Raw genomic sequence first — 21,443 nt, 5'->3', positions numbered from 1 at the left:
CGGGCGTGTCGGGATGAAGTGCTCGGATGTCGGCATCTGTTCACTCCGGCTGCTGGGAAGCTGGAGGAACACGGACGGCCCTCTCTACACACACACAGTTACAGCCCACACACTGTATCCTAAGTACAGTTTCCTCACGTATGAAGACGATTACGTCCCCGTCCTTAGGGTCCCGAGATGAGACTTTTATTACGGACGTAAGCGAAACAGAGTTACGATGATGTCGGTGACCACGTCTGGAGCCGCAGGGAGAAATATTTAGAGTTAGTCTTTGAGTTTGAGCCTGTTCCGAAACACGAAAACATGACGAGCGAACTACACTCCCGTTCAAAAGTTTGGGGTCAATTAGAAATGTCCTTATTTTTCAAAGAAAAGCACTGTTTTTTCAATAAAGATAACATTAATCAGAAATACACACTATACATTGTTAATGTGGTAAATTACTATTCTAGGTGGAAACATCTGATTTCTAATGAAATATCTCCAGAGGTGTATAGAGGCCCATTTCCATCAACTATCACTCCAGTGTTCTAATGGTACATTGTGTTTGCTAATCGCCTTAGAAGACTAATGTATGATTAGAAAACCCTTGTGCAATTATGATAGCACAGCTGAAAACAGTTATGCTGGTGATATAAGCTATACAACTGGCCTTCCTTTGAGCTTGAAGTTTGAAGAACAAAATTAATACTTCAAATATTAATCATTATTTCTAACCTTGTCAATGTCTTGACCATATTTTCTATTCAATTTTCAATTCATTTGATAAATAAAAGTGAGTTTTCATGGAAGACACGAAATTGTCTGGATGACCCCAAACTTTTGAATGGTAGTGTAGCTTCGGTAGCACATGAGCGTTGACCTCCCGTCATCGGGTCGTGGGGTTCACAGGTTTACAGTACAAACAACAGTCAGGACTAGCGCATCCACCTCAGTCGTCCCCGCTGTGGAAACTGGTCCTGGATATTAAAGTTTAATGTAAAGTTAGCACCTTTTTATAGGATTTGGGGCTCGTCTTCATTTCGAACGCCATCTTACTCCTCGAAAATATGAAATAGCATGTACGCCAATAAGCACCAAACGGGTGACGTTGGAATGAAACAACAGACTGACTTATTGCAATTATAAAACTAGGAGGAGCTTAAGAACAATGCCGTTTCTTTATTGGTCCACTTCATGGACTGTTGAAGGAGGCCGGGTTGTTTCTAGCGTAGCATCTGTTAGCGTTAGCCTTTTAGCAAGATATCCGGTCCTGAATCTAAGAGAAGACGTGAAGCCAGCCGCAGAGTTGGAGTCGAATGAGCTTCGGCACATCGGGATAAATGAGTAAAATCACAACGAGCTGATCTCGGTGGAGTCATGGAAACAAACCAAAAGCCTCCGTCTTTGTGTACGTCAGTGCAGAACGTCGTGCTAATACATCAGTAGCATAATTGTGACGGTGCTGTACCGGCTCTGCGTACGGTCATATTGTGTATTATTGCTTATATAAAACCATATGAGGCTATTTATTATTTCAGTTTAGATCAAATTTCAGCTTCTAATATAATGTGTTGATAATTCTCTTTTCACATTGCGTTTGGTCCTTTGTTGATATATAAATTACATATGAAATACATTATTTAATAATATTAAGTTCCCTCCAAATTAATAAAGAATGATGTCACTTACCGTAACATTGGATCTAGTGAAGCTCATATAGGGATTTGCTCCTGTCGATTTCTATAACTTGTGTGGGGCCCGTTTCCTTTTCCCCATCAGTCTGCATATTTCTCGTGATATATCAATAATGCGGAGATGGGGAAGTTTAAATGAGATGCATTGCAGCTCAGTCGTTGAACTGCCAGCCAACCCTTCCCCAAATAGCTGAAGCTCACAAAAATGCAAATCTGTCTTGGGAACCAGTCTGCAGCACGAGCACAACACACACACACACACACACACACACACACACTGCAGCAGCAGCTCCAGCTCCCAGTGAAACCCCCAGCACACTGTACAGCACTTATCTCTCACACACACACACACACACACACACACACACACACACACAGGGACGTAGATTTCCAAGGCTAAGTGACCTGCATGCTCTCAGCTTTGAATGACATAAGTACTTGAGTAGCCTTGGGTTCTGCACCCAACCTGAACACACTTATATGGCGGCTGATGGCGACGCACGCCGCCTCCATGGCCATCCATCAGACCCCGCGGGTAATGTGTGCCCAACACACTTGGCTTACATCAGCCGGGATAAAGGCATCTATTAAGAAAAATGAATAATGCCACGCTGAGAGGAGGTGACCTCGGACCGATCGCGGTCGGCTGCTTTCTGTTGTTACCGGTGCGACCGCGGGGGGGGGGGGGGGGGGGGTCCGGGAGGTTGACGGATGCTCGAGGCCGAGGCGAGATGGTGCTACAGAGTCGGCCGTCTCAGTCCCGTGATCTAATCTGTTACCCATCGCGCATCCTGCTTCACTAATGAAAAGGCAAGGTCCCATCCGTCAGAGGCAGCTATGGTAAATGGAATTTTAAACCCCCCCCCCCAACGCCCACCCCCCGCTTCCTTATGAAGAACCGAGCTCCTCCGGCAAAAATAAATAAAAAGACGCCTGCAAACATGTGCAAAAGGGCCTGGATGATGGACGATCATTCCGAAAGACCCCCAGAGCAACGGCAAATTAATATTGAGAGCGGAGAGAGAGAAAAAACACACATCTGCGACGACTCCCGCTTCCTCGAGATGCTCTTCCGCTTTCTGTCACCTTCCCTGGGAAAGAAATGCAGCCGAGCTCAGCCTCTGTTGCCGTGTGCCGAGAGACTTCTCAGGGGCCACGTCTCCGTGTCGCACGTCACATGGTCACATTTGGTTTTCATACGAAGGGTCATCGGGGTCAGAAGGATTTTTAACAAGTGTGCCCATGCTGCGTTGGTTTTTTAATAAACGGCATCGGTTGGAAGTTATATGAAAGCTTGAATTCACCGTGAATATTATAACGGAAGTTAGACGTGACAATAAGCTGCTAAAATGTTGTGTATATACTATAAAAAAAACAAAATAATATTTCTTGTCATTCATTACAAATCAACTGAAAACTTTAAAATATTTTATTCTTTTAATATTGCTTATTTTATGGCTATTAACTAAAAAAATCAAAAATTCTAAATCAAATATTTTAATATTTCTAAAAAAAAAATTTAAAACAGCTGATATAACAGCTGAGTGGGCTCAAAAAACCCTTTGCAACTGAGTGAGTTAATTAGACAATTCAATCAATGCATTTGTAATTTAATACTAGTATACTTTTTACTTTATTTTATAATTATATATTATAGGTTTTGAGTTTTCTTCTTTTCTCATAATCAGCAATATTATAAAAATAAAAAAGGTATAAAATATGATTCAGTTGATTTTGAGATGTCATGATGCATGACATTTTTGTTTTTTGAATTGCATTACAGAAAATAAAGAACTTCATCACAATATTCTAATTTTCTGAGACAGTCCTGTATAACACCAACACTGTGCCGTCCACAACAACATAGGAATAATTGAATACGGCTGACGTGATTCATACTCTGCAGTGAGTGGGGTCGCATCATCAAATATAAAAAAGAAAATGCCAATAAAGCTGCAATGAATCTTTTCTTAATTAGTGTTTTATATTCGCCTTTAAGCTTTTCCATACAACTCAAAAATAAACACGGATATTCCCAGTGTTGCTTTGAGACATAAAACTCTGCTTCATCACTTGATTAATTGGAGATTGGGTTTATTTAATTAAACCCTTTGTAAACGCGTGTCCTGTGGGTTTTGTGGGTCGGCCTCTTCACACACACACACACACACACTCACACACACACGCTAAAGTGTTCTTTTAGGTCTCATAAGTCGACTTTTTACATCAGAACCGCAACTAAACTTTAATACAAATTCAAGGACATTCATTCCTCCGTTGACTTTTGAAATGAAAGGATCGAGGCTACATTATTAAAATGTTCTGATCATTCTCGGCTGTGTCTACGAGGGAAACGTAACCACTGAAGAGCTGGGTGTGAATCCCTGAGCTCAACGCCTCCTCCCCCAACGACTCTTCCACGGTCACAGGAGCGACACGGGTTTTGTACTTATGTACTTATATCTCTTTTGACACTAAAACAATTGAACCGGCCCAATTAAGAGCTATTATTTAACCGCTGGATCACAATGAAAAGCGTTCAAAGTGTTTCGGTCTTCCGCCGAAGCTCAATGTCACCTTCAGACGTGAAGCTCCGCCCCCTCGCTGAACCAAAGTCCTCTCTTATTCTTCCACAGCAGCATCAGCGGCGTTTGACACCCCGAGGTTCTCCGCTCCCTCTGTGTTCCCACAAGTGCTCTGTTCCCGAGGTTAAATCCAGCATCTGAAGCTCCTCGGAGGTCCCAGCAGACACACACACACACACACACACACACCTCTTTTCTCTCTTCACCTTAATGGCGACAGAATAGACAGAAAGAAACATCCGGCACATTGTTGTACGGGCCGCTGTGACATTACGGCATCCAACGGCGGCGGGATGATTTTCGGTGGCGCCGAGCGAATGTTTACGGGAGATTCGAAAGAAAAATGAGGTTAACGTTTGTGAGAGTCCTCTTTTCATGAACACCCCCTCTCCCCCTCTTCTCTTCTGTCTGTTTCCTCAGGGTTTTTTCCGCCGAAGCATCCAGAAGAACATGGTGTACACGTGTCACCGGGACAAGAACTGCATCATCAACAAGGTGACGAGGAACCGCTGCCAGTACTGCCGCCTGCAGAAGTGCTTCGGAGTGGGGATGTCCAAAGAGTGTGAGTTGCACACCCGATCTACACGGCGGGGGGCGCACATGGAATTGACTTATAATATTGCCACGGGTTTGGAATACGGCGCAAACGAGAATAAAATTCACAGGGATTCATTATTTATTTGGATTTTTTTGAGTTTTGGCTATTGCTTGATGATTGCTTTGGATTTCCTTCCCATATCTGTGTTTTGGTATCGATAAGCAACCAAATCCCTTCTTTTTCTTTATGTCATTGGCTGAGTAGATAAATAAATATTGGTATATAAAAATGGGATTTTATTTAATAAAGATATTTTAATTTTTTATGCAAAAAAATTCTGTAAAATAGGTCTACCACAAATTCAACCAGCGCAAAAAAAACGACCTGATGGCAACTCTGGTGAAGGGCGCTGGAAGTGGCTGTCTGCACGCATGCACCGCATCGGGGCGTGCCTGTGATGGGGGGAGTAGAGGGAGGCGGCCGGATTGTGGCGAGGAGGAGAGGAGGGGTTAACCTGAAAAAGGTTCGGAGTTCGGGTTGACGGAACCGTTGTTGTTGATGTTGCTGCTGACGTTGTTGAGAGGAGCTGAGCTGATTGTGTTGGTGAATGCCCAGGAGGAATAATACCGCCGTCTCGCCCCTGCCTCGTCAGTTATCAGTCCATAACGTCCGAGACGTTATAATATCATTGCGCCAGCGTCCAATGATGTCAGGATGCTGTCAGCCTGAAGTCAAGCTAGCTTCTTCTTCTGTCTGCGTTCATTTTTCACAATTTTCAGCAGAGAGTAATCTAACACTTTTAAATTTCATTGTAACTGTAACTGAACTTAGTGATTTAAAAAATACTTTGTTACACTCTCGTTACCGCTAAAAGTAGTGGAATTACAGTAACGCGTTACTCCCAACACTGGTCATTGGTCGTCTTCACACCTGGCTTTAATATGTGCCTCGCAAGAAGGCAGCTCAATAAAGGAAATGGCCAAGTAGTCATACTCATATTTAAGATGTTCTTACGGATTCATTACGTCCGCTTGTGCCTTGAGAAACATGCACGAGAACACGAAGAGTCTCACTCTCCATTTAGACTCCTTGTATGTCTTCAACATCAAACGTCATAAAACGTGTAAAAAAAGAAAGAAGAAGAATGAGTGAGGTTGAACAGCCCCAACATTTGTTCATGAATCTTGGGATGACCTCATTTTATATTTATTGTTTTCTCCCCATTTGACTCTGTTCTAAGTTTCCCGCTGCTTAAAGTTAAAGACGGGTAGAAATACCAAGTTTAAGGAAGACTCACGTCAGGTTTTAAGATATTTATTCAGCATGAATTCATTAAATATTAATGCTGAGTATCAAAAACAATCTTTAGGATTATTAATAGAAACAAATTGAATCGTTTGATTTAGTTTAAAAAGACTGCCTCTGGTTTTGTTAACCTGTAAGTGGGGATATACATTTTCATATTTTACTTACATTATCATGTAAACAGCTCAGTAAGAATAGTCGCTCATTTGAAGAAGAAAAATAGATTTTGTGCACGTGAACGTCGTCACTGTGAGTTATATGTTGGATTATAAAGGCGAGGACGCCACGCGGCCGGAGGAAGAGCACACTCGTGAATTCTGACAGCTCCGTTCCTGTCCGATGAGATCTCGTCCGGTATTATTGTTCCGAGTATGACGCGGGGATGATTAATCATCCGAGTTCGAGCTGCTGCCGAGTCTCCTGATAGTCGATCCGCCACATGCATTATTCAATCTCATGTATGTTTCCTCTCCCGGCTCGTGTTTCAGCCGGCGAGGAGGAGTTGCATCACTCGCAACGTGTTGTCGAACACCCACCCGGCTGGGATTTGACGGATGACGTGATGAGCCCATCAAAAACAAAACAGGATGCAGAACCTCTGCATTTAAACCTCATATCTTTCCCTCCCCCCCCCCTCCTGCTCCTTTGTCATCCATAGGAACAGTTTGCATTTCACAGGTTATTGGCATCTTTTGATTGCATCAGCATTTATAGCTCAGGTCCACGTTGTGCTCCATTAGCCTCGGGGGGGGTGGGGGGGGCATTCCTTTTTCTTATGCTGTTTCACACCTCAGCAGAGGAATCATGAAAAAGATGATGTCTTGATACCCTCAGGCTATATCACCCCTCCGCACCCCCGCACCTCCCACTCACCGCCACAGGTCCGTGAGATGATGAGAAAAAGGGGGGGGGGGGACGGGACTATCCTATATTCAGGGGTGGAGGCGATTGGGCGGCGTCCTCATCTCGTCTCGTTTGGATCGTCGACAGCAGGAGGTCCGTGCCGACAATTGCGTCCCAAATCTAAAAGAGAAAAGGCCCAAATATCTGGCAATGGGTTTATGGCTTATGCTACACATTCCCACTAAGGGTGATTTGTTGAGCTGTAATTTGTTAAGAGTCAGCTTACATATCAGAATTCATGTACACTGGAAATTGTACATATATATATATATATACAGTGATTACTTGGTCACGTAGAAATGTTTAGAAAAAAAAACCTCATTATAAATCGTCTGCTGGCCACCGATATCCACGTCGGCGTGTAAATCTGGTGAATAGTTGCCAAGAGATATGGAGCAAAATGTGCAGACTGATGACTGGGACTTTTGTAATTCAACGACCACGAGAGTGTTAAAACCGATGATCGCTTCAGAGCTGCAGCCATGTGGGCAACGTGCAGATCAGAATTTCAAAACATGCCCGAGATATAATTTCTTCACTTAATTTTTCTCATTTATGTACCAGAGAAAATCTCCATCTACTCAGGTGTTTCTCATGACACTAACATTATTTAAGAACAACTACTAGCGGGGCTAAACACGATGAGTCTTTAAAAAGCACATTTTGGTGTTAATGCATTGAATGACCACGAGTTCTGTGAAAGGTAAGAGTTGCTCGTGGTGACAAACTTATGAAATCATCACCCAACTTCTCCGTCCCCCTCAGTTCTACTGCGCCCTTCAAATATAATAAAACAATGGAACATAAAGCTGTTATGCTGCTTTAATAATTGCACCTATTAGCCACTGCTGTTCCTAACGTATCGTGTTAATTATTTAGCTAAGCAGACATGTAAACATATAATCAGACAGTACAACAACACATATGGCCTCCATAAGCTATTTAACAGCTGAAAAACAGGTGCGGGAACATCTGCTTTTGGACACTGGACTCGTGCTATCATGTGCCTCTGGAGATTAATGAACAGCTACTTAGTGCAACACAAAGGGGAGCATTGTTTTATGAGTGTGTGTGTGTGTGTGTGTGTGCTGCACCAGCAGGTATGCGATTGAATGCGTCATTACACAAGTTGTCTCTGTACTTTTTCAGTGGTAAGCGATCATGAGCCTCATGAAGTCATGAGCTCTGACGTGAACCGTTCTTAATCTGGTGGATCTGCAGAGCAGGAGGAGGGGGAGGAGGAGGAGGAGGAAGAAGAAGACTACACTGTGTGTTTGTTATTAGTGTGTGCGTAAGTGTGTGTTTTGTCCACTTCCTAGGGCCTCAAATGTTCAGTGTCATGAGACGATACAGAGAAAAAAATGAGATTTGGGGTAAAATAATTTCTTTAGAGAACAGTCCGACATACACAAAGGTGTATTGTGCATCCTCGAGTTTAAAGTGTGGGTGGACTACTTCCTACTTATTGTCACTTCCTGTCTACACAGTTCCACAACTGTTGCTGCCACCTTTACCTGCTTTTTATCAAATATCTGAGCAGCTTTATGACGGAACACTCACGAGAGCTGGAGTGTTCAACTAATTGGAAAATCCTTTGCTTTGGGATGAGGTATTCATAAAGCTTTTTCTCAGAAATATTTGTGTAGTGCAGGTCGGAAACCAGCTCACAGTGTCATGCTAATTGTAAAGCAGTTGGCTACTTGGTTTACTTAATGTCGTAAATCAATGGCTCACGATCTCTGAGCTGAAATGGCCGGGTCGAGCTACGTCTACGGCACGCTGAAGCTTTTAAGGGACCGTGTCCAACTCTCAGTGTGTCAGTGGGAAGGAGAAAACAGGCACATAACTGCTAGTGTTGAAGCACAGATTATGGTGAATTATGTCGTTGGAGTATGCTCGGCGAGAGCGGCATCTGGAGTGCCGGCTTAGTCCGCTGCTCCCGTGACCCGGCCCCCGGTAAGCGAATGAGAATGAATCACGGATGGACGTTCTTAGTTTCTGCTACTATGTAATAGATTGTTCCCTCGGTGGTTCACGTTTCCGCAGCGTCAAAGTGAAGCAAAAAATATATACATCTGTAAATGTGAAAAAAATAATATGTATTAACAATCTTCTTCAATTCAATTAGATTAAAAACAAATCAACATGTTTATTCTGCTGAATTTATTCTGAAAAATAATATATTAAAAAATAAATATCTAATTTATTAATAGTTGTCTCTAACATATTAAATATAAATAATGATCTATCTGACTTTGAAACAACACCTGCATTAACCTGCCAGGGTACAAAACAAAACACTGACAATAATAATAACTTACTTGGTCTGGGTAAATTATAAAAATTTTTTACATAACAGGATTAGATTTCTTTTTTTTTTTTTACTGAGTCTGAAAAAAATTAAAAAATAAAGATAGGAAGAGTTTTTTTATATTAAAAAATTAAAAAAGAATGCACAATTTTGTTTGTTTTTTTAATTATTACAGAAATAAAGAACTTTATCACAATATTCTAATTTTCTGAGACAGTCCTGTATATATACACTACCGTTCAAAAGTTTGGGATCACCCACACAATTTCGTGTCTTCCATGAAAAATCACACTTTTATTTATCAAATGAATATAAAATATAGTCAAGACATTGACAAGGTTAGAAATAATGATTAATATTTGAAGTATTAATTTTGTTCTTCAAACTTCAAGCTCAAAGGAAGGCCAGTTGTATAGCTTATATCACCAGCATAACTTTTTTCAGCTGTGCTAACATAATTGCACGGGTTTTCTAATCAGACATTAGTCTTCTAAGGTGATTAGCAAACACAATGTACCATTAGAACACTGGAGTGATAGTTGATGGAAATGGGCCTCTATACACCTATGGAGATATTTCATTAGAAACCAGACGTTTCCACCTAGAATAGTCATTTACCACATTAACAATGTAGAGAGTATTTCTGATTAATTTAATGTTATCTTTATTGAAAAAACAGTGCTTTTCTTTGAAAAATAAAGTAATTTCTAAGTGATCCCAAACTTTTGAACGGTAGTGTATATATATATTCAACGTCTTTTTCTCGTCCGAAAATCTCCGAGAATATTGAAGTATTTTCTTGTAAATTAATGATTAATTTCTCAGAAATTTGTGACTTTGATGTAGGTAATTCTGAGTTTTTTCATGAAATATTTCCCCCTTCCCTGGCTCTGTAATTATTTGTACCCATGAAGACCCTAACACGCCATCATACCTGCACAGCTCCAGGATCAGCTGGTTCAAACTATTGTTTTTTTTCTTCTTCTTTTAATCTCGCTTGTGTGGAAAAACCTCCGAACCGGCAGTCGGACCATCGTGAGATTAATTTAGCGTTGTGTGCGCCCCTCTCATTATCTTCCCGCTACAAGGTCATATTTTCACAATGCCGGTTTCCCATCTGACAACCCCCCCCCCCCCCCCCCGTCCCATCAGTACCATTAGCTTAAACCCAATGCTCTGGTGGGAGTGACGAATGACCCCGGCTGCTCGACACCCACCTGGTGAGTGTTCGGGAGCCGCCGCGTTAAGTGCTGTGGCGAGCGGCCCGGACGGCGTCGCGTGGGCTCAGACGAATCGTGTTTATCTGGCGCCGCATCTGTTTGATCAGAGGCGCCGCGGCGAGGAGCTCGGCAGCGCGCAGATGGCGGGCCGTAAGGTTTCTCCAAGCGGACGACCGTCCACGCCAGAAGAAGAAGAAGAAGAAGACGGCAACGACAACGAAGGAGGAGGAAGAGAAGAAGAAGAAGGAAGAGGAGGAAAGGGAGGAGAAGAAGATGAGAAACAACGACGATGAAGGAGAAGAAGGAGGAGAAGAAGAAGATGGCAACAGCGACGATGAAGAAGAAGGAGAAGGGGAGAAGGATGGGGATGAGGAGAAGAAGAAGAGAAGAGATAAGAAGGAGGAAAAGAAGACAAAGGCAACAACAATGATGAAGAAGAAGAAGAAGACAACAATGGAGGAGGAGGAAGAGAATGAGTTGGAAAAGAAGAAGACGGCAACAACAATGATGAAGAAGAAGAAGACAACGGAGGAGGAAGAGAAGAAGAAGACGAAGAAGAAGCTGCTAAATAAAGAGGGGGTATATATATTATACATATATTATATATATATATATATATATAATATATATACCATATATATATATATATGATATATATAAATTAGCATCCCAAACCATTTTAAATACCGTCTGTACCACTGTTTCCACCAGTGAGGCTGTGCAGGTTGTCCCTCTGCTCATACTGTGTCTGGAATGGACTGAAACACTTAAAACATGTTAAGTCACGTGTGGACCGGCGAAGACAGAAGTGCAGATACATTTCAACAGAAGTGATCAGGAGCCGTGATGAGAGTCCCCCGCGCTGGGCGGACCCCCCCTGCCCCCTTATGTGGGCATTAAAAAGCCGTATCTTTTCATGGCCTCTTGTCCGATGCATCATTTGGATGTATCTGCTCATGCTCGCAGTAATTTGCTTGGAGTGCGGTGGTAATTGATTGCCCCGGGGGGGGGGGAATCTGGGGGTGGGGGGCTGCGCTCGCCACGTCGCTGTCTTCCCGAATCACGTCGCATGCCCCTCGCCAGACAGTTTGTCACCGCGCTCTGACAAATGATGACACTCAGACTCACAGGAACAGATTGTGTACCATCCCTCTTTTCCAGAGCATTATTCCGTACCATCCCCCCTTCCGAGGGGCAATGTGTGTTTTTGATCGTGTTTGTTTTTTCCCCTTCGGTGTGTGTGTGTGTGTGGAGACGACTCGTGGGTTTTGCCCTCAACCCACCACCACGGCTGTGTGTTACTAACGCACTGACAGCAAAACATACCCGTTTACACTGGCATTTAAATCATTTAAATATTATATAGCTTGCTTTTTATTTTCTCTATTTTTTTATTTTATTTCACCATCTTTACTGTGTCTTGTACTTTCAAACTCTTTTAACTGTTGACATGTTTTGGCCCCTGTTATTGCCAAATTGTTTTAATTGACTACTGTACTGCACTTTGTGACACTGTGTCTGTTATAAGTGCAATATAAATAATCTTGTATTACCTACAGCTGTGTTTTGCACAGAATACTGGCAAAAGACGTTTCTCTTTTATACTTTACACTTCACAGCTGCTGGTATTACCGATTAAAAAAGATGCCATTTGGGCCACGGCAGTGAGAAAATCCTCACTCACTAGCTCTGGATACATGAGGTTGTGACTACATGAGGTAGTTATTACCTTCGCATTGAAAATGCGGAAGGTTATGTTTTGATCGCCGTGTATTTATTTATTTATTTGTATACGTGTTCCTCGCATAACAAAAAAAGTTTAAAACCGAATCGCATGAAATTTGGTGGGATGATTGGTTATTATCCGGGGAGCATTTGATTAGATTTTGGGATCAAGCGGGTCAACGGTCAAGGTCATGAAAAGGTCAAAATCTTCTTTTTACCATAGCGCGGTCAATTTTTATCCAATTGGCATGCAACTAATGCCAAAATGTTCATAATTCAATGCCCAATCTTGTGATATGCGAAGGTATGCGCTCTACCGAATGCCCGTTCTAGTTACTACTAGTAATACTAGGTCTGAAATAACTAGTATTATCCAAAAGTCCCCACTCATGGGCGGAGTCAACAGCCGGCCGTCATAGCAGGGAGGACACTTAAATACGAGGACAGCAACGCACCTTTCCACACAGACATTCATGAAGTTGTTGCGGGTTCACATGAAAATGGACAGAAATATCTGTGTGACGAGTTAAAAAAAAGAGAGAGAGACTCAGAGTGGAATCTGGTGACGTCTGCTGGCAGTTTAACTGTCAGTATTTGCGGTGATTCCTCTGTGAGGTCGTTGGGAAGTGTTGTGGATGGATGGATGGAAGCAGATTGGGTTGTCTTTGCATAATGTATTCGTATTTTCCTTTTGCTAACGTTAGATATTTACACAGCTAACGGCCGTATATCGCAGCTTTAGGTGCGCTGAGAGCAAGACAGGTCTAAAAAGAAAGTTCATGTTCTTGTTCAGGTAATGGAAGGCATGTGGCTTCTGAACAAATGAGCCAAACAATTCATCATAATCTGGTTTCACTCCTCCCATCTGAGTAAATAGACTCAGGACCTGCCAATTGAGCTTCTGCATCATCTCATTTCACCTTTTTCATCCCCGATTTAAACATTGATCTCATTTTGTTTGCTTTCCCTCCAGCATTTTCTTGTTTTGAATCCCATATCTGATGGTGCACAACACGCACAGGTCTCTGAGTCGCTACTTCCACTATCTGCTTCATCTGCGGCCGCCGTGTTCAGCTCTTCTCTCAGATTGAAAAGAGGCCCAAAGGGCTCTCCGTCCCCTCTATCAGTCAACCCCCCCCCCCAACATCGACACCATAAACCAACATGAAAGACGCGGTTAGGATCCGTTCTCCCGTCACCGGTTTCATTTTACCTCCATGAGGATTAGCGTTGCCAGGTACGACACAGCGATGTCGGCGCTCCAGTGTGTGTCCGGTATCCCTCGAGTGTGTTTAGTTAAACTCCGTCATCGCTCCACTTCATCTTGAATCCCATTTTAATGAATCAACACGGGCAGTGTGAAGGTTTGCTTTTACTCAATGCATCATCCCCGTGGGTAAGAATTCAGACCCCTTTAAAATGTTCACTCTTTGTTTCATTGCAGCCATTTGCTAAAATCAAAAAAGTTCATTTTATTTCTCATGAATGTTCTCTCAGCACCCCATCTTGACAGAAAAAAACAGGAATGTAGAAATGTTTGCACATTTATTAAAAAAGAAAAACTGAAATATCACATGGTCATACGTATTCAGACCCTTAAATTAAAAATGTTTAAATTAAAATGTAAAAGAAAAACTGAAATATCACATGTCCATAAGTATTCAGATCCTTAAATTAAAAATAATTTAAATTTAAATTTTAAAAGAAAAACTGAAATATCAAATGGTCGTAAGTATTCAGACCCTTACATTTAAATAAATTACATTTAAAGGGTCTGAATACTTATCTGCTGAGACGTGGCTGTCATACGTAAATTCTACACACAGGGGTGTGTTGAATGAGCAGGAATGTGCAAGGGCAAATGAATGCAAGCAAGCACAAAACACACACACACAATACAAACAACAACAATATTTACAGTAAGTGTGTGTGTGTGTGTGTGTGTGTCTATGTGGGTGTGGGTGGTTGTGTGGGTCTGTGTGGGGGTCCTCTGAAGTCACAAGTTCACAACCTGAGGAAAGAAGGAAAGAAACAGTCTCAGTCTCTTCTGCAGCCTGAGCCTGACCTGCTGCCCGCAGCTGAACCACCTGGCAAGTTGAAAACAGTTGGTCTGTTGGATCCTTGGTGATCCTCCTGGTTCTACCTGCCTGGGTTGCAGGGTCCTGCAGGGTGGGGGAACCAATAGGGCCAGGTAGTTCCACAGTGACTCTCAGCGAAACCTTCCTGTCTCTGCAGGAGCAGTTGCCAAACCAGGCTGTGATGCTTCCTGTTCCTGATGCTTCCTGTCAGGACGCCTCAGGACTGAAGAGAGAATCTCTGAAATTTCAAATTTTTTCAGCTGCCTGAGGAGGTGGTAGAGGCGCTGCCTTGCCTTTCACCAGAGTGTCTGTGTTTGTTGACCATGTCAGATCCTCGGTGATGTGGACTCCCAGGTATTTATACCCGCTCACCCTCTCCACAGTAGTCTCTCCAATGTGTCGACATGTAAACACAGACACGTGCGGCATACGGACCGAGCTCCTGGCCGTGACCCATCTAGTGCGTATCTTTTATGTATGATATCTGCACATCTTGACTGAACAATGCGCATCGGTCGCGTCGAGAGGGACGACTTTAAACATTGAATGGGGTCAAATTGACCCTAAGGCAACAGAATCAGAATCAGAATCAGAATCAGAACAGGTTTATTGCCAAAGAATGAATGTTTAAACAATTTTTTTTTTTTTTTTTGGTGGTGCATGCAACATGACAAACAACAATCAACGCAAGGAGGGAGGAGGAGTGGGAGGAAGAGGGAGGAGGAGGAAGAGGAAGGAGGGTTAAGGGTGTGAAGCGTTGTTGGCAAAGCAGAGGAGGTCAACTCCCATTCAGGGGTTAATGCCCGATGCGGGGATAAGCGCCGTAATACACCCACATGACTGTCCCCTTTGCTCTCTTTCTTTTCACAAGCGATCAACAGCACTCGGCACTAGCCTATTTATGTATTAATCTCTGCCCTCTCCTTTTTTATGTTGATAACTTGTTTTTTAAAAACTGTACCTAATACTGTATATTCCACCACCTTATGCACAGTGTGTTTTTAGATTTTTTTCTTATTATTATAGTCGGTCTGGACTGTTGGTCGAGGCACAAATGGCAAATAATAAAACCTTGAACCTTGTAATCAATGTCACGTCAACAATGGTTCTGGTCCGGGTGGACAGGAAGTAGATGTAAGCAGTCTGCTACCGCTCTTTAAATTAAAAGTTATGCCGGCATTTTGGTAAATTATAAATTGTACCCAGAGTCAGATGATATCCGTCTCTCTCTCTCTCTCTCTCTCTCTCTCTCTCTCTCTCTCTATGTTTGTTATTGTCTGTCAAGGGACTACAGATGCAAATTAGCTGTATAGCTACAATAGCTGGTACGGTGCATCAAATGGTGACATTTGTGTTTTAACTACATGGCCCTTTTTATAAAATGACAATAATAATGTGTAGCCTACTTCCTGTTTTCTAGATGTCCTATTTCGCATGATGCTGCCTTTCTCGTCTTACGTTTTTAATCCCGCTGTTCATATTTTTGCTTTCGCCTGTTCTAATTTTATATTTTTTAATGTTTTATTCTCGGTATCTACGCTTTCCAAATGCTGGTGAAGTGTAGCTTAAACCACTTCTGCTATATTCATGCCATTTATTATTATTATTCGTTCCGAGAAAAAACATCAACATTCCCGTCAGTCTTCTATTCAGAGATATTAAGAATGTTCTATTTCTTGTAGCTCACATTCCACTTATTGTTTTAATCAATTATGGTTAAAATATGATTTGTATGCAGTTTTAAGAAAAAAATACCACAAATACCTTGTAATAATATGAATTGTATTGACTTGGGGCTCTACAGTCACATAACAATACTGTATATCTGCACCAGCATTAACTCCCAATCTGCATTCAGATGCCATCCACTTCCCATCTCTAGTGCGTCAACATAAAAGGGCTTTATTGTAAACTAGGGCATATGATGTGTCTGTTGTGTTGTCAGCCAAGGAAGGTCCCTTGTGTGCCTCCTCGCTGACAGTGAGCCTCTCTCTCTCTCCACTCTTTATTATTCTAAAGGAGGTGCTATGCAGCTGATCACAGATCTGTGCTGTTGGGGTGATCGCGCCGTGTGTCGAGTAATGAAACCTGGTCGGGTTGTTTGAGTCTCCTGCTGCGACAGACTTCAAAGATCTGCACTTAATGACGCCGAGGACTCGGCAGACTCCGGCCTCTCGGGGTGCACTTCACGCCGAACACAACAACCTGGGCCGGGATGCTGCTCCTGCCTGTTTGGCGCTGCGGGACGACTCCCCCCGGAGGCCTTATTTTAAGATTCTTTAAAGCATTTCTACATGTGGTTTATTACTCAGTGCGAGGCACAGTGTCCAATCGCTGTCCTGCTGCCACAAGCCAGAGATGATAAACAGTAGAAGAGGTGTTCATTTAGATCAGGTGTGTCAAACACAAGGCCCACCACATCATTTCATGCGGCCTCTGACGGCTTGAAAGACATGTGATCACCTTTTCTTCAAGAAATTTCAAAGAAAATATCCTGTGCTTTTATTTTGAAGGTGTCAAATCAAATAGATTTATGTTATAATATTAGAGAAATTTTCTTACGTACGATATTTCTACACTAAAATAAACAATAATAAAATACAAAGAGAGTAATTTAACCACATGTTCGAGTAGCTTATAAGTTTATATGTTTCAGTTACACCGGCCCATTAAGAGGGCGGCCATGATGCTGATGTGGCCCACAGTTCTAATAAGTTTGACTCTCCTGATTTAGATCGACTTAAAAAACACATTTCTCACCACGCAAATGTATTTTGGAAGAATTAAAAAACATACATGGTTTAAACTTTACATCCAGTCTTCTATTTCCTTGTCTTTGTTGTAGCTTATTACTGTTAATCGGTGAAATAGCCTGAAACCATCAGCAACGCTACGAGCATCACTACTCACCCCGACTTTTACAAGTTTGGAGATAATTACCTTCGCATTGAAAATGCGGAATGTTATGTTTTGATCGCCGTGTATTTATTTTATTTTAATTTTTTTCATTTGTATGCGTGTTACTCGCATAACTCAAAAAGTATTAAACCGAATCGCATGGAATTTGGTGGGATGATTGGTTATTATCCGAGGACCATTTGATTAGATTTTGGGATCGATCGGGTCAAAGGTCAAGGTCATGAAAAGGTCAACATCTTCTTTTTACCATAGCACGGTAAATTTTTATCCAATTGGCATGCAACTAATGCCAAAATGTTCATAATTCAATGCCCAATCTTGTGATATGCGAAGGTATGCGCTCTACCGAGTGCCCGTTCTAGTTTACTAATAAGTTGCTCAAAATCTTACCCCGGACTTTGATTGGTCGCTCTGACTTGAGTTGAATCTTTAGACCTGACCTTAACACAGATAAGCCTCATAAAAAAGCATCAACTAAGCTTAAGTTTATTTATTTTGCGAGCCACAAAAATCCCACAATCCATCTGTGAGCTTGACACTGTTGTTGTCCTCCCTACTGGAGACGCTGCCAGTGGAGCTGAAGGAGTCAACAACTTTCTGTGCTTATTTAACAACTCAGGTTCACTCTTGACAACTTGCTGCATCTCTGAAAAGTATCCAGGAGGAAGTTCGCCTCACATTGTTTTCAAGTCCAGAATCTCCTCTTCTTCTCCCTCAGCGGTTCGAAATGACCGGAACAAGAAGAAGAAGGAGAGCCCGAAGCTGGAGCTGGCGGAGAGCTACGAGCTGACGGCCGAGCTGGAGACCATCATCGAGAAGATCCGCAAGGCCCATCAGGAAACCTTCCCCTCCCTCTGCCAGCTCGGCAAATACCACACGGTGAGTTCACTGCCCGCCGGGAGCTTTCAGTGAGACCTGAAACAAAGAGTTCAGCTGGGCTTGTTTCTCCTTTCTGAATCGTAACCGTAACGACGTGTCGGTGACTCCTCGCCGTGGTTTCACCGACGACTCCTTTGAGCAAAGCTCAGAATGGTTATCAACTTCAGGAACCGTACGCTTGATGGCCCTCGAACGCACCACGAGACGCACACTGCTGACTTCTTCTTCTTCCTCTACTTCTTCTTCTCCTCCTCCTTTTCTCCTCCTTCTTCTTCATCATTGTTGCTGCCGTCTTCTTCTCTTCCTCTTCCTACTCCTTCCTCTTCTCCTTTTTCTTCTTCTTCTTCTTCCTCTCCTCCTTTTTCTTCTTCTTCTCCTTCTTTTTCTCCTTCTTCTTCTCCTCCTTCGTTTTCTTCTTCTTCTCCTTCTTCTTCTCCTCTGCTTCCTCCTTATTCTCCTTCTTTTTCTCCTCCTTCTTCTCGTCATCCTCCTGTCCTCCTTCTTCTTCATCATCAGTGTTGCCGTCTTCTTCTTCTTCTCTTCCTCCTCCTACTCCTTCCTCTTTTTCTTCTTCTTCTTCCTCTTCTTCTTCTCCTCCTTTTCCTCCTTCTTCTTCTTCTCCTCTTCTTCCTCCTTCTTCTCCTCCTCCTCCTCCTTCTTCTCTTCCTTCTTCTCGTCATCCTCCTGTCCTCCTTCTTCATCATCGGTGTTGCCGTCTTCTTCTTCTACTCTTCCTCCTCCTACTTCTTCCTCTTCTCCTTCTTTTTCTCCTTCATCTTCTTCTTCTTCTCCTTCTTTTTCTCCTTCGTCTTCTTCTTCTCCTCCTCTTCTCCTCCTCCTTCTCCTTCTTCTTTTCCTCCTCCTTCTTCTCCTTCTCGTCATCTTCCTGTCCTCCTTCTTCTTCATCATCATCGGTGTTGCCGTCTTCTTCTTCTCTTCCTCCTTCTTCTTCTTCTCCTCCTTCTTCTCCTTCTTCTTCTCTTCTTCTTCCTTCTTCTTCTTTTTCTACTTCTTCTACTTTTTCTTTTTCTTCTTCTTTTTGTTCTTCTCCTTCTTCTCATTCTTCTTCTTCTCCTCTTCCTCCTTCTTCTCATTCTTCTTCTCCTCCTCCTTCTTCTTTTTCTACTTCTTCTACTTTTTCTTTTTGTTCTTTTTATTCTTCTCCTCCTTCTTCTTCTCTTAAATAAACGTGCATTCTAACACCCCCATGGCTTCAGACTGGGGATCAGGTATCAGAGACAACAGGGCCGATGTATTCAAGTTAATTATGTTAAGAGACAATATAATTATTTAGTTGATGAACAATTTCCAAAGTGTGATTGTAATTTTAAGCATTTCTAACTGGTTGCTGGTGCAACATTTCATTATTACAACCAAACAACAACAATTCAGTAAATTGATCCACGTATTTATGAGCGAGTAAAGCAACATTTATGTCGAGTCTGTAGACGAATAAAAGAAGGATGCCGGTCTCAAGCCAAAGCGGGTACCGCCGGTTTTAAATGTTGCCACCGTGAGGAGATGTTGAACGAAGACGTCGGGACTGGAAGACGCAGCAGCATCAGACGTCTCGTCTGGAGGTCCGTGGCAGCGCGGCAGTCGCCCATCAGTCTGGCACCGAGCCCACGCCTTTAGTTCCTGACGTGTCTCAAGTAATTTAATAATGAGTTGAGACATTCCAGTGAATCATTCTGTGCTTCCGTAGATCAAAACCGGGACGCGTAAGCGACAGATTTGTTTGCTAATGTGCGACGGAGCTGAGCCGGGTGATGCGAGAGCCCCTCGGGGGGGGGGGGGGTATTACCCCCTCTCATCTCCCGCCATCAAGCCTGAGAGGTCTGTGCCGTCCCTGAACCTCCCTCACACCCTCAAACGGGCGGCGCTGAACCAACAACCCGTGAAAAGGGGCCAGATAGCGAGGGGCGCGCTAATCCACGCGGGACCTTGAAGAAGAAGAAGAGTCGGGTCGGACACAAAGGGAACCGCTCGCTCCCCTCTCTCGCCTCCCGCGCGACAACGAGCTTCTCTTCACGGCCGGGTGCGAAAGTTGGAGGTCGCGCGAATTGTCGAGAGCCTCGAGATTTTTTTCTTTGTGACGCTTTGACAGGCCGACGAATCGGAGCGGGCGGGGGACGGCTGACGGCCCGACGGCAGAGCGGCGGAGAGATGGCGTCGCCTTTGATTGACACGTCGGCGTGGCAGCATTGTGAGGGGGGGGAGGACAGCGTCTAAATGTGTTTTCGCTTTTCAGATGACGTATAGATTACACGCGAGTGTGCCGTGATTGACAGTCTTCTGTAGGGAAGTGTGTGTGTGTGTGTGTCTGTGTGTGTGTCTGTGTGTGTGTGTGTGTGTGTCTGTGTGTGTGTGTCTGTGTGTGTGTGTCTGTGTGTGTCTGTGTGTGTGTGTCTGTGTGTGTGTGTGTCTGTGTGTTTAATGATTTGCCGGTGCTAGTTTTGTAAAATCCCACGACACCCGTCAGTCATGTCGAATACCGCGTGGACAAAAAATACGCAGAAAATCATCCGCTGGGCCGCCGCCGTGCGCAGCAACGGATCTCCTGTCCAAGTCATTCAGCCGCCGACGTACACGTTGGTGACGAGGCGCCGAAACGGATCAAATCGGCAGAACGAGCAGCCATCAGCTCTCCGCTGTGTGCGATGCTGCCGTCGTTGTTTGTGGACAGTAAACTCCCATCTCCATAACTCTGTGGGGGTTTTTTTTTTTTCCTGTCAATCCCAACACAAAGCTCCTCATCGCTGTCACCCCTCTCTACTCCACCCTCATCCCATTCCCTCGCCCACGAGACACGAAATAAACTGCCTCTGCATTGAGGCGCAAATCCACCGCTGGATTAAAAAAGAGGAGGACATAATGGCAGAAATCTCGCTCCCCGGTTCGGCAGCATAAGCCGGTGTTTGCTGTTTGTCGGAGTGGCAGTCGGGCCTCCGATAAAGTCGTAATCTGGCTCAGTGGTAATTACGCTCGCTCGCCGACTGTGAGAAGGTCCTCATTATTACAAGCGATTGGATCCCGATGCGCCTTTTGAGTCTTTCTTCGCCGGAAAAAAAACAGAAGAGGAGCTCCCGCGCCCCCTAGATTAGGTTAAAGCTCCAATTATGTGGTGAAATATTAAAATCCTAGTCTGCGGTGATTCCGGAGTTCATTGGCGGGTTAGCGGCGAGCGAGAGGGGTTTAGCGGCGCGATGAGTAGCGCGTCGATGACAGCGATGGGGTTGGAAGACGAGCGCGGAGGTTTTCAAAAAGACGAAGTGAAACATCGGGGTTCTTACGGTCATGGAAA

The 21,443-nt window shown here is 43.5% G+C and overlaps 1 protein-coding gene across 3 annotated transcripts in view; it reads left to right on the top strand.

The window, feature by feature from the left end:
- The window catches only part of LOC130197772 (retinoic acid receptor beta-like), a 72,142-nt gene that overhangs the window by 28,431 nt on the left and 22,268 nt on the right, over positions 1–21,443 (top strand). For all 3 annotated transcript variants that reach the window (XM_056420671.1, XM_056420654.1, XM_056420663.1), the window contains exons 3-4: positions 4,682–4,823; positions 17,979–18,139. In XM_056420671.1, coding sequence (XP_056276646.1) covers positions 4,712–4,823; positions 17,979–18,139 — 273 coding nt within the window. In that variant the 5' untranslated portion in view covers positions 4,682–4,711. The remainder of the gene's footprint in view (positions 1–4,681; positions 4,824–17,978; positions 18,140–21,443) is intronic.

Source organism: Pseudoliparis swirei, chromosome 1, assembly GCF_029220125.1.
Source record: "Pseudoliparis swirei isolate HS2019 ecotype Mariana Trench chromosome 1, NWPU_hadal_v1, whole genome shotgun sequence".
NCBI classification, from domain to species: Eukaryota; Metazoa; Chordata; class Actinopteri; order Perciformes; family Liparidae; genus Pseudoliparis; species Pseudoliparis swirei.
The sequence above is the reverse complement of the archived record's forward strand: the minus strand, read 5'-3'. Positions and strand labels throughout refer to the sequence as shown.